The sequence below is a fragment of the Euleptes europaea genome, chromosome 10, assembly GCF_029931775.1.
Source record: "Euleptes europaea isolate rEulEur1 chromosome 10, rEulEur1.hap1, whole genome shotgun sequence".
Taxonomy (NCBI): domain Eukaryota; kingdom Metazoa; phylum Chordata; class Lepidosauria; order Squamata; family Sphaerodactylidae; genus Euleptes; species Euleptes europaea.
In genome coordinates this window covers 3,536,718-3,555,148 of record NC_079321.1, presented here as the reverse complement: position 1 = coordinate 3,555,148, position 18,431 = coordinate 3,536,718, and the positions used below count along the sequence as shown (strand labels likewise).

The 18,431-nt window shown below is 46.1% G+C and overlaps 1 protein-coding gene across 1 annotated transcript in view; it reads right to left on the bottom strand.

Annotated features, from left to right (window-relative positions):
* Nucleotides 1-2,580: 2,580 nt before the first annotated feature.
* Nucleotides 2,581-18,431, bottom strand: part of MACROD2 (mono-ADP ribosylhydrolase 2) — a 989,050-nt gene continuing 973,199 nt past the window's right edge. Inside the window, exons 10-11 of the mRNA XM_056856797.1 lie at nt 13,434-13,475; nt 2,581-2,678 (exon numbers count right to left, since the gene is read on the bottom strand). Coding sequence (XP_056712775.1) covers nt 2,581-2,678; nt 13,434-13,475 — 140 coding nt within the window. The remainder of the gene's footprint in view (nt 2,679-13,433; nt 13,476-18,431) is intronic.

Genomic DNA, 18,431 nt, shown 5'->3' with positions numbered 1-18,431 from the left:
CTAATATGCTTTCTCAGATGACTTACCCCTGGAAAAAAAAGTGCCTGTTGGAAATGCCAAGATACTGATGGTTCTTATTTTCATGTCTGGTGGACATGCTCAAAGATACAAACATATTGGAAAAGAATTCATCAAGAAATTCAGTTAATGTTAAATATTAAGCTAACTTTTGACCCCAAATTCTATCTACTCAGTATAGTGCCACTGAATTTACCTGCGAAATTTCAGGACGTTCTTAAATATGCTACTACTGCAGCTAGAACGGTTCTTGCAAGAACCTGGAAACAAACCCACATACCCGAAATAGAAGACTGGAAAGAAAAACTATTGGAATATGCTAGCATGGCTAAGATGACTTTCGAGATTAATTCAAAATCTACTGAATCTACAGAGCAATTTCATGATAAGTGGATGTCATTCTACACCTATATGAATTCTAGTTAATTGAATGTAACATGACGGTTATGTAATATTCAATTTGTTATACACAATAGTAATGTAATCTTAGACTTTTATACAATAGAATACTAATATAAGTAATAACAGAATGACACTATGTAACAGTTTTTTTAGTATAATGTCTCTTAATATACAATCGAGCTTATTTTTTATTATTGTATTGTTTTTATACTTATAATATTCAATCCCTTCCTTTTTTTTTCCTGTACCCCTTCAATTATATAAATAAAATTATTAAAAAAAAATGTCAGACTAGTACCTGGAAGACCTGAGTTCAAATTCTCGCTCATGCCATGGATGCTCATGGGGTCACCTTGGGCCAGTCACACACTCTCAGCCTAATCTACCTCTAGGGTTGTAAACATCCAGTTACTGGCTGGAGATCTCCTGCTATTTCAACTGATCTCCAGCTAATAGAGATCAGTTCACCGGGAGAAAATGGTCGCTTCGGCAATTGGACTCTATGGCATCGAAGTCCTTTCCCCTCCCCAAACCCCGCCCTCCTCAGGCTCCTCCCCAAAAGGCTCCTGCCTGTGGTGAAGAGGGACCTGGCAACCCTACCTACCTCACAGGGTCACTGAGCAGATAAAATGGCGGTGAGGAGAATGGAGGAGGATAGAATGGAGAAGAGGAGAATGGAGGAAGCCACTGTGGGTCCCCCATTGGAGAGAAAGTCGGCGCAGAAAAGAAGTAAGTAAATAAATAAACGGAGCATTTCTGGAAGCACAGGGTTTCCCATTCACCTCCAGGAGTGAAAAGCTCTTTAGGTAAATCCTCGCTGGATGTAGCATAGCAGCCCCTTGCCCAAATGAAGTGAATGAAACAAATAGTTCTTCAGCGGAGCTCTCTGTAGGCACCAGGGCTTCTGAAGAGTCTTGAACTGGGGTATAACTCTTGCATCCAACATACCGGATCAATGCAATTCATATACCAGTGATGACACACTGCTACTGTTCTTTTAACAATCCTGTTTCCACCCCCATGCCAGGATAATCATATTAGCCAGGTAAAACAAGAACCATTCCATTTAGGAATTATAATAATTACAGGTGTCGCAGCCAGATCACCCTCACATCCAAATTACAGATAGTAAAGGTCCCATTACCCTTGGCTTGAATTGTAATTGGCTTGCGAAATGCCAGAAACCTTCACACAAAACAACAACAAACACACACTTATTTTTTCTTGCCTGGGAGTTCGAAGTAGGGTCACTTTTCTCTTGCATGCTTCCTGCCTGGGTATTAAGATTACAGGGAGAAGCCCTCCTGACGGTCCCACCAATCAAAGAAGCTCGTTTGGGGGTACATGAGACAGGGCCTTTTCAGTGGGAGCCCCACGATTCTGAAACATCCTGGTACATTATGGACAAGTTGGTACATGTCCAGAGGAGGACGACAAAATGTTGAGGGGTCTGGAGACCAAGTTCTCTGAGGAAAGGTTGAAGGAGATGGGTATGTTTAGCCTGAAGAGGAGAAGACTGAGAGGTGATATGATAACCATCTTCAAGTACTTGAAGGGCTGTCATATAGAGGAGGGTGCCAAGTTGTTTTCTGATACCCCAGAAAGTCGGACCAGAACCAACCAGTTGAAATTAAAACCAAAGAGTTTCCGCCTAGACATTAGGAAGAATTTTCTAACAGTTAGAGCGGTTCCTCAGTGGAACAGGCTTCCTCGGGAAGTGGTAAGCTATCCTTCCCTGTAAGTTTTTAAACAGAGGCTAGATGGTCATCTGCTAGCAATGCTGACCTTAGGCAGATCATAGAGGGCCATTTTGGCCTTATGCTGACCTTAGGCAGATCATAGAGAGCCATTTTGGCCATCTGGGTATAGAGTAGGGTTCACTTGGGGTGTGAGGGGGAGGTAGTTGTAAAATTCCTGCACTGTGCAGGGGGTTGGACTAGATGACCATGGTGGTCCCTTCCAACTCTATGATTCTAATTAGATGAAAAGAGAGAAAAGACTTGCATACCCTAGGGCCATGTCAGATTACAAAACTGCATGGTAAATATAGACACTAGGAATATGTTAGATTAAATGGACTGTATGCTGAACAATTAAAAAAAAAATTAACGGGAACCTTCCTCTGAGTAATGAATGTCGGATAAATGCCTCAGAGGAGGCTTAATACCACCTACCCTCGTTATCATCCTCCAGGTTTTCCGATTCCTTTGGTTTGCATTTCACGGGTGACGGAGACCGGCCTTTCTGCTCCACTCCCTCTGCAAGTACAAAGAAGTAGTGTGATTTTGATTAAATATTAATGTGGGAGAAAAGATATACCAGAAGAATAAATAGGTTTGCATTAGTGAGCGGCGTTCGGGGGAAGGAATACCTGTACGTTTAAAGCACCGCGAAGATTGATTGGTGCCTCGCCAGGGACCTGATGCTGAACTCGACATTTCATATTTCCATAGTGAATAAGCCTCCCGTGGAAATGACCGTCGCCCCCCTGCGTCCTTTCTAATCCCTTCTATAAAGTTCAATTATTTACTAAGCACTGGGAAAGGCAATCTATTGCCAGATCATAACAATATCGATTGAATTTACATAGTTTTCAAAGACCTCATTAAGTCAGACGGGAAAGGAATCGCGACCTCCACTTGGCAGCCAAGTTGAGAAACGAGGATAGTTAGCCTCAGCAGGGTGGTTTCTAAATAATCTGCTTTCACCCAGCTTCAGCAATTTTCGAGCAAAATGGTGTAAACAACTCCAGAAAAACCTAATTCATTTTACTGACTTAGGATTGGAAACTAATTATCGTTGACAGGCTATGAATATAAGTCTCCTCTAAATCGATAAAAAATTATGTGCGGGTTACTGTGCTGCGGATTGTAATTAACGTTCTTAAGTTGCTGAGTAATGGCACGACATGGAGGACTGACTATATTAACATTGACAGTGGGTTCAACACGAGATTCCCAGCTGTTGCTGGTGGCACAAGAATGTACTGAGTTCCTTCCCAGTGACCAAACTGACAATGGCTATCAAGAGAAACAGACCAAAGCCCTGTAGAAAGAACGACAGCTTCTTATTGTTAATGGTATACCATACACTTGATTACCACAATTTGGTAGCCATGTACAAAACCTAAAACGAACATTCGTTTCAGAGGGTAGAAGAAGAAGAGTTGGTTTTTAAATGTCAACTTTCTCTACCTTTAAAGGAGTCTCAAAGCGGCTTACAATCAATCGCCTTCCCTTCCTCTCCCCACAATGGACACCTTGTGAGGTAGGTGAGGCTGAGAGAGCTCGAAGAGAACTGTGACTAGCCCAAGGTCACCCAGCTGGCTTTGTGTGTAGGAGTGGGGAAACCAACCCGGTTCACCAGATTAGCCTCCGCCGTTCATATGTAGGAGTGGGGAATCAAACCTGGTCCTCCAGATTAGAGTCCACCGCTCCAAACCACCGCTCTTAATCCCTACACCATGCTGGCAGAGCTAGATTTGAACCCAGTAGCACCTTAGAGACCAATAAGATTTTTGGGCTATAAGCTTTCGAGAGTCAAAGCTCTGACGAAGGGAGCTCTCAAAAGCTTGTGGGTGTGTGTATGTGTGCTGTAAAGTCACAGTTGACTTATGGTGACCCGTAGAGTTTTCAAGGCAAGAGACATTCGGAGGTGGTTTGCCATTGCCTGCCTCCGCATGGGCTGAGAGAGTTTTGAGAGAACTGTGACTGGCCCAAGGTGACCCAGCAGGCTTCATGTGGAGGAATGGGGAATCGATCCTGGTTCTCCAGATTAGAGTCTGCTGCTCTTAACTACTATACCTCGCTGGCTCTCTCAAAAGCTTATACCCCAAAAATCTTGTTGGTCTCTAAGGTGCTACTGGACTTTAATCTAGCTCTAAAATTAACACGGCAGAGGATTTAATACAATGCATTCCCCTTTTTCAAAACTGGAAATTTTGTTATGCTTTAATGGGTTGTCAACTTTTCCATTCCATCAACGGTGGCCCCTTTCTGTGATGCATTCCAAGTCCTTCAGTGCAAGGCCTCTTGAGTTGGAAGAAGGATCCATCATTAGAAGAATGGAAATGTGGGATCCAAATAACTGGATTAAGCAGAGAATCTGCCTACCCAAACTGAATCAAGTTGTTTTTTAAAGTAGGGAAACCTGTATGGCCTAGGTTAGCCAGATTCCATCAGATCTCAGATGCTAAGCAGGGTTAGTCCTGATTACTACTTGGATGGGAGACCACCAAGGAAGTCTGGGGTTGCTACGCAGAGGCAGGCAATGGTACACCACCTCTGAACATCTCTTGCCTTGAAAATCCCGTAAGGGGTTGCCATGAGTCCGTTGTGACTTGATGGCACACAACTATTAGCCCTGACCTGGATAGCCCAGGCCAGCCCGATTTCATCAGACCTCGCAAGCTAAGCAGGGTCGTCCCTGGTTTGTACTTGGATGGGAGACCTCCAAGAAAGTCCAGCGTCACTAGGCAGAGGCCAGCAATGGCAAACCACCTCTGAACATCTCTTGCCTTGAAAACCCCATGATGTAGTCACCAGAAATCATCTGTGACTTGACGGCACTGACGCATGCAGCTTAGCTGGAATGCAGGAGTACACCTGGCAGCAACTTCAGTCCACACCAGTTCAGCTATATACAATTTATTTACAATATTTACACAGTCCACTTTGCAGTTCTGGATAACAAACTGCTCCGCCATACATCAGCTTTTCCTCCTAGACAATTCTGTATGGAATACATGAACCTATATACATTTACAGATACATTTCCAACCAATCACATTCAATAGCTGACTCATTCTGGGTCATACTGGAAAACCCCATTTCTGGCCATTCAAGCCGGTTCAGGCTAGCTCAGTCACATGACCCTAGCTGTCAATTGCATCAGTTTGATCTAATCTACAAACTGCTGACTAGAAAAACATATTTACATGTTGTCAGGCACGTTCCACCAACCACCGAAAACAAAGTAAGGTCTTACTTCAAAGAAAGCACAGTTAAGAGTTGGTTGATTAATTATATAGCAATAAAGTGGGAATGAGAAGACATTAATTGGTTAATCCGGAGATGGAGGGAAGTGAGTAATATTAAGCTCTACATCAAGGGTCATTAAAATATCAGGCAATATAACTTTTTCTGAGAAAGACAGGGGTCAACTCTCCTTGGATATGCCCATGCCATTGGATCATCCAAATATTTCCTGGGGGGAAAAATCAGACCTAAAGGATCTCGGCAGGGAAAAGGAAGACAGATGAGGAAGGAACAGACTGAAAAGGAATAGACTGGAAAGGGCCACCAGGGTCATCTAGTCCAACCCCCTGCACAATGAGGAAATTCACAACTACCTTCTCCCACCAGACCCCCAGTGACCCCTACTCCATGCCCAGAATATGGGTTGGAGAAACACTCCAGGATCCCTGGCCAAATGGTTAGGGGACTAGAGCAACTGCCCTATGAGGAGCGGTTAAAGTGCTTAGGGCTGTTTAGCTTGGAAAGAAGGTGATTAAGGGGAGACATGATAGAGGTCTATAAAATCATGCATGGTATGGAGAGAGTGGACAGGGAGAAGCTTTTCTCCCTCTCTCATAGGGTCATCTGCTGAAGCTGGAGGGTGAGAGATTCAAAACAGAAAAAAGGAAGTATTTCTTCACACAGCATATAGCTAAACTGTGGAACTCCCTGCCCCAGGCTCTGTTGGTGGCCACCAACTTGGAAGGCTTTAAGAGGGGACATGTTCATGGAGGAGGGGACTATTCATGGCTACTAGTCAAAATGGATACTAGTCATGATGCATACCTATTCTCTCCAGGATCAGCGGAGCATGCCTATTATACTAGGTGCTGTGGAACACAGGTAGGATAAATGCTGCTGCAGTTGTCTTGTTTGTGGGCTTCCCAGAGGCACCTGGTTGGCCACTGGTTGAACAGACTGCTGGACTTGATGGGCCTTGGTCTGATCCAGCAGGGCTTTTCTTATGTTCTTATGTTAAATGCCTCAACTGAACAGGGCTATATTTGGTACTGAGCTGCTTAACTTCACAGCAAGTTTCCGCTATGGATACTCTCTGATCAAGCAACACACTGCATGATGAAACCTGACAGCATCAGAATGCTCCCAATACGCAAGCAGCTGCTGGAAGACAAACAGCAGTGGATAACTAACTGAATGTTATCAGGTGACACATTCGGATCCCGTTAAATCTGCGTGAGAGAGCTGCTGATTTTAAAAAGTCAGGACTCCAATCGACATTCATAAATGATTGAAGGCACTGGTTTTTTCCCCCTCCCATATTTCATCTAGGGTTTCAAAGTCACACGCACAAGAACGGTTTTTGCAAAGACCACACTCACTTCCCGCCATAGGGTTGCCAGGTCCCTCTTCGCCACCAGCAGGTTTGGGGGGCGGAGCCTGAGGTGGGCGGGGTTTGGGGAGGGGAGGGACTTCAATGCCATAAAGTCCAATTGCCAAAGCAGCCATTTTCTCCAGGGGAACTGATCTCTGTCTCCTGAAGATCAGTTGTAATAGCAGGAGATCTCCAGCCACCCTACCAATCAAGATAGTTTTCTCCAAGCATTAGTAAGGGTCAAATAGAACAGGGCTCCCCAACATGGTACCATGGTACCTGCCAGCATCTTTCCTTAGGGTTGCCAACCTCCAGGTACTAGCTGGAGATCTCCTGCTATTGCAACTGATCTCCAGCCGATAGAGATCAGTTCCCCTGGAGAAAATGGCCCCTTTGGCCATCAGACTCTATGGCATTGAAGTCCCCTCCCTCCCAAAACCCTTCCCTCCTCAGGCTCCGCCCCAAAAACCTCCTGCCAGTTGCGTTTCCTTTTCTTGCGCCTCATCTCACAGCCTGCATTGAACCCATGGATTCAGGCTGCGGAAAGGCAGTCATAGTGCAACTTTTGCTTTGAACGTTTCATTTGAACTTTATTTGAATGCTCTTTCTAGTACTCATTCACAAAGTAACTGAACTTGGAAGTGCTAATTGTGTGATTTAACACATTGTAATTAATTTGTTTATGTTTTTCTGTATATGTATAGTGTTGCATAAGTAAAGGGACACCAACACATTGTAAGTATATTCAGTTCTTTTATTAGTTGAGCCTTCGTGCTGATTTTTTGGTATAACTAAGTTGCCAAGAGGGACCTGGCAATCCTATCTATCCTGGTGCCTGCTAAGTGTTTTTAGAAAGCGGTTGGGGTAGGGTTGTCAGGTCCCTCTTCGCCACCGGCGGGAGGTTTTTGGGGTGGAGCCTGAGGAAGGTGGGGTTTGGGGAGGGGAGGGACTTCAATGCCATAGAGTCCAATGGCCAAAGCAGCCATTTTCTTCAGGTGAACTGATCTCTATAAGCTGGAGATCAGTTATAATCGCAGGAGATCTCCAGCTGGTGCCTGGAGGTTGGCAACCCTATCCCGTCGCCTCTGACTAATTCCTAAGGACGAGAAGCACTCAAGCTGGCAGTAATGCCTGTTCGCACAAAAGATTACATTAGGAGTGCAAACATCCCGCTGTTCAGTTGAGAGGGAAAAAACCTCACCCACATCAAGAGACTCCACAAAGGTAATAAGATATGTGCCCTCCTGGGTGGCGGAGGAATGTAAAACAGAGAGAGCATTTATCTCAGCGTGTCGGGCATTCGGTCATCTGTTACTCCTTCGTCAGAGGCCCGTCCGTCGCTGTTTCGGGGGCCCTGTGGAAACCCAACAGAGGCATAATGTTTTTTGCTTACAATGGTTTCTGGGGCTGAATTCGGACCAGAAACGAGAACCCCGCAGTTTCTTCCTGCTATCACCAGAGAATGTGAATGAGGCCGGAGCCGTCAGATTCGAATGATACTTGCACGGGGGGGGGGGGAGGGAACCCAGTCACAAATGCATGCTTCTGGCATGCCAACGATTTTTAAGGCTATTAGGGAAATCGTAGTGCAGCGTGAAAGCGAGCGACGGCAGTCAGTGATAAAGATGGGGTACAAAACTAAAGGTTCCATCTGCAAGAGTCGCGATTGGGGAGGGGCCGTGGCTCAGTGGTAGAGCATCTGCTTGGCATGCAGAAGGTCCCAGGTTCAATCCTTGGCTTCTCCAGTTAAAGGGACTAGGCAAGTAGGTGATGTGCAATACCTCCGCCTGAGACCCTGGAGAGCCGCTGCTGGTCTGAGTAGACAAGACTGACTTTGATGGACCAAGGGTCTGATTCAGTATAAGGCAGCTTCATGTGTTCATGTGACCCACAACTGAAAGGGACAGGAGGGCCCCTTATTGATTGGAAGTTGTCACCTCAAATATCAATTACCCAGCTTCTCCACAAACTCAAGAGAGAAATTAACTTCATTCTGAAGATTGTTATCAGCCCCAAGAACTCCCTTCAGTGTGCTTATGATATATATGCAAATGTTTTCTAGCTTCATAATATTAGGTACTAATGGGACAGAGTAGAGTAATGTCCAACTGTTATAGGGTGTGCAAAGGTCATATTAACTCTAGCCGGGCAAAGTTAATGGCGTATCAAGTAGTTATTTCCCCAAACGGAAATCGTTTGCAAGAAAGCAAAACCTTGCTGACTACCTCGTGCCGTCTCACAATAGAGATGTGCCAATAACACTTGCCAGAAAATAGCAATATTGGCTCTAGATGTAGAGCAAAACATTCCAGGGTAATAGCCTATTTCAGGGTGGGCATATAGTCGGACTTCACTGGAATTAACACTGGAACTGGAATCTTCACACAGCGCAAAGTTAAACTGTGGAACTCCCTGCTCCAGGATGTGGTGATGGCTGCCAACTTGGAAGGCTTTAAGAGGGGAGTGAACATGTTCATGGAGGAGAGGGCTATCCATGGTTACTAGTCAAAATGGATACTAGTCATGATGCATACCTATTCTCTCCAGTCTCAGAGGAGCATGCCTATTATATTAGGTGCTGTTGAACGCAGGCAGGATAATGCTGCTGCAGTCATCTTGCTTGTGGGCTTCCTAGAGGCACCTGGTTGGCTACTGTGTGAAAGGACTGCCAGACTTGCTCAGTCTGATCCAGCAGGGCTTTTCTTATGTTCTTAACGCAACACAAGGGTTTCAGAAGGGAAAACAATATGAGATGAACTGTCTGATTGGGTGTAGGGCAGGCAGAAGGACACGTTCCCATGCTATTTACCAAGCCCAAAGTGGAATTCAGTTTTAGAAGAATATCTGGGTGCCCCCCCCCACCCAAAATTCATTCCAAACACCCAACCCAACAGAACCAAATAAAATCCTTCAAGATCATTTCTTTCCCCATGGAAATTTCTCATTTTCCCCCTGTGGTGTTCATATCAGCCCCAATCCCAGGTGGTGATGCCTGCTGTACAGAGATGGGAGGAACCTCAAAGTAGCTATGAAGTTCTTATTCTAGCCACTGTTTTCTAAGACTCATCCGAGACCAGGCATCTGTTGCTCTGGGAAGGGCCATGGCTCCCGGCCCGCCTCTGTGGCTGCCGCCCCCTCGACACCGATCAGCTGGGGGGGACTTACTGGCAGCAGGGGAAGGCCTAGCCCAGCAGAGCAGCGACATTGATGGTGACGTCACTGGTATTTGGGGGGGGGGAACTCTATGGTAAAAATGGCTTCTACCATAGAGCTTTGACCCAAATACCAGCCGACAGAGATCAGTTCACCTGGAGAACTGCCCCAGGATGTGGTGATGGCTGACAACTTGGAAGGCTTTAAGAGGGGAATGGACATGTGCATGGAAGAGATGAGTACCCATGGCTACCTCTCAAAATGGAGACTAGTCATGATGCATCCCTATTCTTTCCAGGATCAGAGGAGCATACTGAATATATTAGGTGCTTTGGAACACAGGCAGGATGGTGCTGCTGCAGTCGTCTTGTTTGTGGGCTTCCTAAAGGCACCTGGTTGGCCACTGTGTGAACAGACTGCTGGACTTGATGGGCCTGGGTCTGATCCAGCATGGCTTTTCTTATGTTCTTAGAACATGCCCCCTTTGGCAATTGGACTCTATGGCACTGAAGTCCCTCCCTTCCCCAAACCCCGCCCTCCTCAGGCTCCACCCCCAAAACCTCCTGCAGGTTGCAAAGAGGGGCCTGGCAACCCTACTTCCACCACACACTGGAACCGACATTGCTGTGTTGCCAGCAGGATAGGCAAGTGGCTAGGCCTCCCCCTGCTGCTGGCAAGCCCCCTTATCGGTTGTCGGGGTGGGGGGAACCTGGCAACTCTACCCCTATTATACGTGCTGCTCAAGCTATGTCTAGGACATTTCTGGGAGAAACCACTAGGAGGCGCTAGCGTGCAAAGTTTAGCCGCCCCTTTCCCACGGAGGTGCTCAGGTATTCTCTTGACCCCCTTCCCAAGTTCACCACGAAAAGAAATATCTGTATCCGTTCAACAGGTGCCTCGCGTCTGGTCTCCACAGCTCCTGCTTGGAGCGCCTGACAGCTCTGTGAGTGATGACATGCCTCGCGGCCAGCCTCAGCCCACGTCCAACAGAAGGAGAACAGATGCAGAGCCAAACATTCCAGTCTAATGGGCTCATTTTGCATGGACTTGCTGCGCCCCCCGATTGGAAGCAGCGCAGATTGAAAAGGCTGCAGAGACGAGGAAACACAAGCCTTGCTTTCTGTCTATAAACCAAAACACTTAAGCCCTTTCCTTTCAATCGAGGGATCACAAATGCAATCCACAAGGTTTGTTTATGAAGGACCCTCGCTGACACAGAGGAGAGCTCATTTCAGTGTGCCGTGCATGTCATTAACCATAGAAGGAGAAGCAGAATAATATTAAGAAGAACATAAGAACATAAGAAAGGCCCTGCTGGATCAGACCAAGGTCCATCAAGTCCAGCAGTCTGTTCATACAGTGGCCAACCAGGGGCCTCTAGGAAGCCCACAAACAAGACGGCTGCAGCAGCATTATCCTGCCTGTGTTCCACAGCACCTCATATAATAGGCATGCTCCTCTGATCCTGGAGAGAATAGGTATGCATCATGACTAGTATCCATTTTTACTAGTAACCATGGATAGCCCTCTCTTCCATGAATGTGTCCACTCCCCTCTTAAAGCCTTCCAAGTTGGCAGCCATCACCACATCCTGGGGCAGGGACTTCCACCATTTAACAATAGGAGAAGAAGAGTTGGTTTTTATACCCCAATTTTCTCTACAGAAGGTTCCTGGTTCAATCCCCGACATCTTCAGTTGAAAGGACCAGGTAGAAGGTGATGTGAAAGACCTCAGCCTGAGACCCTGGAGATCCGCTGCCAGTCTGAGTAGACAATACTGACTGTGATTGACCAATGGTCTGATTCAGTAGAAGGCCGCTTCATGTGTAGAAGGCAGCTTCAGTAGAAGGCAGCTTCATGAACACACATGAACACATGAAGCTGCCTTATACTGAATCAGACCCTTGGTCCGTCAAAGTCAGTATGGTCTTCTCAGACCGGCAGCGGCTCTCCAGGGTCTCAGGCAGAGATCTTTCACATCACCTACTTGCCTAGTCCCTTTAACTGGAGATGCCGGGGATTGAACCTGGGACCTTCTGCATACCAAGCAGGGGCTCTACCACTGAGCCACGGCTCCTCTCCATGGCTCTCCAGGGTCTCAGGCAGAGGTCTTTCACACCATCTACCTGCCTAGTCCCTTTAACTGGAGATGCTGGGGATTGAACCTGGGACCTTCTGCATGCCAAGCAGGTGCTCTACCGCTGAGCCAACGCCCAGTGACTATGCTTAGCTTCTGTGAGATCAGGGCTATACCATGCTGCCTTTCCTCTAGATAACGGATTGTGCGTGTAATGTGTCACTGTTGCAGTCAATTTATGGTGACCCCAGCAAGGGGCTGTCAATGCAAAGGAGAAGTAGAGGTGGTTTGCCAAGGCCTTCTGCTGCAGTGCCTTCCTTGGTGGTCTCCCCTCCTAGTACTAACCCCACTTAGCTTCCGAGAACTGATGAGATAGGGCTATACCACACCACCTTCCTAAACAGTAATATAGTGGCACCTTAAGGACGAACAGTCCAGCAGCTGCTTTGGTGGACTACAGCCCACTTCTTTAAAGGCAAAGAAGCTAGACTTAGCAAGTCTTCTTAAACAAGAGTTTTGTGGCACCTTAAAGACTAACATAAATGCATGTCTGCATTGGTGCAAGGAAGCCGCATGCAGCGAGTCTTCTTCCTAAACACGAGTGTTCTGGCACTTGAAAGACTAGCCACAATTTGTTTCGTGGTACAGAGCTCACTTCTTCAGATGCGTCCACGAATGCAGATGTGGCAATAAAACTGTTTTAGTTTTTAAGGTGCCACTAAACTCTGAGCAGACAAGTGTCACTGGAAAAGACAATCGTGCTAGGAAAAATTGAGGGCACCAGGAAAAGAGGAAGACCCAACAAGAGATGGATGGACTCTATAAAGGAAGCCACAACCCTCAATTTGCAGGATCTGAGCAAGGCTGTCAAAGATAAGACATTTTGGAGGACTCTGATTCATAGGGTCGCCATGAGTCGGAAGCGACTTGACGGCACTTAACACACACGCACACACACACTAAACTCATGCTTATTTTGTAAAGATGAGAAATCCCGTCTGAATACAGCTTAATACAGCTATGAAAACCCTATGCATGAAAACAAATCATATTTAGGTTTCCCAACACTTTCTCAGCGAATTCTGGGAGACTTGGGTGGGAGGTTCCTGGAAAGGCAGAGTTTGGGAGGATGTGGTCTCACTTCCGGGTAATGTTCTAGGCTGCCTCCCCTAATCTTTCTGGTCTTTACCATAGACACTAGGGGAAATTCCTAGAGTTTCACTATGTGGATGACATTTTTTTCTTCCACTCCTCAATTCCTCAGGGGCTGGTAATTCTGTGCTGAGGGTGGGTAAATGGGAGGCCTAACCACGTCACCTGAGAAACTGTGGAAATCTTTCAGCAGCATCACACATTCTAAATACATTCAGCACGAATGAGACTGGTTTTCAGCTCAAAAACTAGATCAAGTAGAAAGAGATAAATATTTACCGACCTGCGTTCTCATTCATTTCACTCTCTTGCTCATTGTCTTCATCTGCCAATATGGGGAAAAACACAAACACAGAGACAATAAAAAAGAGAAAGATGAGAGTTTTGAAAATAACATAATAATAATCATAATCCTTGGTTCTTGTAGGTTATCCGGGCTGTGTAACCGTGATCTTGGTATTTTCTTTCCTGACGTTTCGCCAGCAGCTGTGGCAGGCATCTTCAGAGGAGTAACACTGAAGGACAGAGCTGTCCTTCAGTGTTACTCTTCTGAAGATGCCTGCCATAGCTGCTGGCGAAACGACAGGAAAGAAAATACCAAGACCACGGTTACACAGCCCGGATAACCTACAAGAACCAATGAACTCTGACCGTGAAAGCCATTTTGTGCATTGAGGTTAGGGTTCTTGGCTTTGGTCAAATGCCATCTTTCTGCATGCGTCAGAGAGTCGCCAGTTGCCACAGGTGGATTGCCTGGCCTAGAACTGTTGGACTTGCCAAGCATATTAAATCAAAATGTGCATTAAAAAAAGAACACGCTGCCATCGATTAAATTTATCAACAGGAATTTAAGATGCAATTCTGCCAGCATTTACTTTGCACAAGTTCTATAATTCCAGTGGTGATGGAGTAAAATTAAATTCAGTAACAATGGACTCTGAAATAACTATTTTAATTTAAACATGAAGCTGCCCTCTACTGAATCACACCCATTGGTCCACCTAGCTTGGCATTGCCCACTCTGACTGGCAGTGGCTTTCCAAGGCAATTGTTCCCAGTACCTGCAGTCTTTTCATTGGAGGTGTCAGTAGGGTCACCAGCTTCAGATTGAGAAATTCCTGGAGATTTAGGGGTGCAGCCTAGGAAGGGTGGGATTAGGGGAGGGGAGGGACTTCATAGGGGTATAATGTCACAGAGTCCACCCTCCAAAGCAGCCTTTTCTCCAGGGGAACTGATCTCTGTAGTCTGGAGATCACATATAATTCTGGGAGATCTCCAGGCCCCACCTGGAGGTTGGCAACCTTAGATGCTAGGGACTAACTCTTAGGGGTCTTCTTCGTGCAAAGCACATTCCTATTCTATGAGGAGCTGTGGTACACAGGCAGGGCAAAGCTGCTGCAGTCGTCTTGTTTGTGGGCTTCCTAGAGGCACCTGGTTGCCCGCTGTGTGAACAGACTGCTGGACTTGATGGGCCTTGGTCTGATCCACCAGCAGGGCTTTTCTTATTTTCTTATGTTCTTATGTTAAGTTGCACCCAACTTATGGCAACCCCATATAGTTTTCAAGGCATGAGATGAATGGAGGTGGTTTGCCATTGCCTGCCTCTGCGTAGCGCACCCGGACTTCCTTGGTGGTCCCCCATCCAAATACTAACCAGGGCCGACCCTGCTTAGCTTCCATGATCTGACGGAATCAGGGTAGCCTGGACCATCCAGGTCAGGGTTTAGGCTTGTATTAACAGAAAAGTGTGCAATGTACTTCATGCTGAAGATAGGGCTGAAAGTCTAGTGAACACACACATATACACACACGCACACTGCAAAAGTTCAACAGGAATAGTACGATAGCTTGTGCCATATATGCGAAACCCGTATTGTGTTCTTTCAGTTGTTGCTTGCTGTGTCTTTGTTCCCCCTTTAGCAAAAAAGAGCTTCTATAGTGAAAAAGCTATCCATGGTTTCAGAACAGTTTAGTATAACATCAACCTGTGATGTGTTTCTGGAAGAATACTCCAAAGAAAGCCAGGAATATGTCTGTGCCAGGAACAGACATATTATTTGGATAATGTTTGGCATTTTTTTATCAACTGTAAAAAGTATGATCTCGCCAGAGATAAACTGATTACAGTAGACATTCATAGAATCATAGAGTTGGAAGATACCACCAGGGTCATCTAGTCCAAGCCCCTGCACAATGCAGGAAATTCACAACTACCTCCCCCCCCACACCCCCAGTGACCCCTACTCCACGCCCAGAAGATGGCCAAGATGCCCTCCCTCTCATCATCTGCCTAAGGTCATAGAATCAGCATTGCTGACAGATGGCCGTGCCGTCTAGCCTCTGCTTAAAAACCTCCAGGGAAGGAGAGCTGACCACCTCCCAAGGAAGCCTGTTCCACTGAGGAATTGCTCTAACTGGTAGAAAGTTCTTCCTAATGTCTGGATGGAAACTCTTTTGAGTTTAATTTCAACCCGTTGGTTCTGGTCTGACCTTCTGGGGCAACAGAAAACAACTCGGCACCATCCTCTATATGACAGCCCATCAAGATGGGCTGTTCAGAAGTAGGGACTTGCTCTAAAGCAAGAGCTGGTTGCAAAGTTATTGGCTCATACTGATCCAAATGTAACCCTCACCATGGCAATATTTTTATCTATGGCTTTTAATGATACTTAACTGTACATCCTGGATTTTGTATATCTGTATGATTGATTATCTCTGTATTACTGAGCTTATTGAATTTGTTTTGCTCGTGACCTGTTGGTCCGCATGCATAAATAGCAAAAATAAAGGAATAAAGGAACAGACATATTATTCCATTAAACATCCATGTCGTCCCAGTCAATATTTATAGGATCACATATTTATCTTTGAAATGAGATATTATTTTCTCTCTTATTCTGTTTCCCCAAACCATTTGAATCAATGTTTTTATGGACAACAATGGTTGTTTATGCATGGGGACTTTCACTCATGTTTGCCCCCAGTCTGTCTCGGCTGTTCCTTGGAGTTATGCATGAGTTTTCCGTCCATTAGAGATGACCTCGCCGCCAGCCCTCACAAATCCCAGGACTTCCCGTTCCTCTGTTAACCCAATTCTTCCCTCTCCCCTGAGCTCAGCCCGGGTGAAATCCCTATGCATAAGGCAAAGCTTGATTTCTCTCACAGAACTGCAGCCAATTACAAAGCAGCATGCCAAGGGGTGGGCATTAAAATGCTTCCTCCGAGTTCTTTCTCAGCAGAAGAAAGGACTTAAAAACTGAGGGTTGGGTTTCTTCCCCTCTCCCCCCGCCCCGTTTCTTTCAGATAGCTCCCTTTTTTGTTTTTGTTCTTAAAATGCTTTTTTATGCAGCAGTTGGGTATCCGAGGAGGGGAGGGACTTTTCTCTCAATACAGCCAATTATAAAGCAGCATTTTAAGGGGCGGGGACTGAAATGCTTCTTGATTTGAGCTTGGAGACTGCTGGTGCAGAGATTCCCAACAGGAAAGTGTGGGTCCAGCGAGCAACAAACCTCAGGTAAAACTGCCATGCATAAACGACCAATGTCATCGCCAGAGCACACATAGAGACAGCATGGATGGTACTTAAAACAAACAGGACTTGCCAACAAGAGAATCACTCGCGCTTCCAAATACCTGCTTACATAGTCAGCTCCGAACCAGACCTCCTGCATGGTTTCCTCTAGGTGAAAATCACTTATCCTTCTGAATCCCTGCTAGAAAGTTATATCCACACTTCATTAGCAAGGATGCAGAAGCATGACTCATTCTCACAGACGGTAAACCCAGCGCAGGGCTCGTTTGAAGGAATAAATGAGATTAGGTTAGGTTCCACGTAACGGTTCAAGCTCGGTGCCAATTAAGACAAAACAAAGGGTTGTTGCCATTATCATTTGCGGCTCAGCGCTGGCTTGACAGTCGAGAGCAACATGACCCCAAACAGGCAATCAGAATGAAGATTTCTTTCTTTCCTGAGTCAGGGAACACAAACACGTTGGGCTGCCGACGTCTCGTGCCTGCGGTGCCAGCTTGCCAGCTCTGCCTGTGCCAATTTCATGCTACTTGACTGCCCTTCCACTCCTAGAGTGCAATTTGAAGAATGCCAACGCGGGAGTGTCACTAAATAGCTACCGAGTCATCCCCTGGGAAGGGAATGCTGTGTGGAATACTGTTCGCAGCCCTGGTCGCCATAGCTCAAAAAGGACATCAGAGAGCTGGAAAAAGTCCAGAAGAGGGTCACCAAGATGAGAAGAAGGAGGAGGAGGAGACGAACAGGAGGAAGAGGAACAGGAAGAAGAAGGAAGAAGAAGAGGAGGAAGAAGAGGAGGAGGAGCTGGTTTTTATATGCCAACTTTCTCCACCACTTAAAGGAGAATCAAACCAGCTCACAATTGCCTTCCCTTCCCCTCCCCACAACAAACATCCTGTGAGTTAGGTGGGGCTGAGAGAGAACTGACAAAGTGAAGAAGAAAAGGTAGAGTTGTTTTTTATATGCCGACTGTCTCTACCTTTCAAGAAGAATCAAACCAGTTTACAATCACTTCCCCTTCCCCCCCCCCCATAACAGGCACCCTGTGAGGTAGGGGAGGCTGAAAGAGTGTAACTAGCCGAAGGTCACCCAGCTGGCTTCGTGAGGAGGAGTGGGGAAACAAACCCGGTTCACCAGATTAGCCTCCGCCGCTCATGTGGAGGAGTGAGGAATCGAACCCGGTTCTCCAGATCATTCTCCACTGCTCCAAACCACCGCTCTTAACCACTACACCACACTGTCTCTCTCTCAGAAGAGAGAAGTACTGATGGCCATAGGGGCTTTAAAAGGCGATTAGATGGGAGTTTTTTTCCTTTTCATTACTCTCCCAATTGCTCCCCCACACCTTCTTAGGAGAGGGGCCATGGCTCAGTGGTAGAGCATCTGCTTGGCATGCAGAAGGTCCCAGGTTCAATCCCTGGCATCTTCAGTTAAAGGGACCAGGCAAGTAGGTGATGGGAAAGACCTCTGCCTGAGACCCTGGAGAGCTGCTGCCGATCTAAGTAGACAATACTGACTTTGATGGAGAAAGGATCTGATTCAGTATAAGGCAGCTTCATGTGTTCATGTGTTCTTTTTATTTAATTTTTTATATACACCATATTTCCAATGTTAATACATTTACTAATTAGCAAAGTGTGTTTTTGTGTGTTTCCTAAGTACAGTAGGAGGTGGCGATTATGTTTTCCAATTTGCATATGTTTACCATTCTACAAAAACATTTTTGCTGGCACAATGCAACACTCCTTCCTGTTT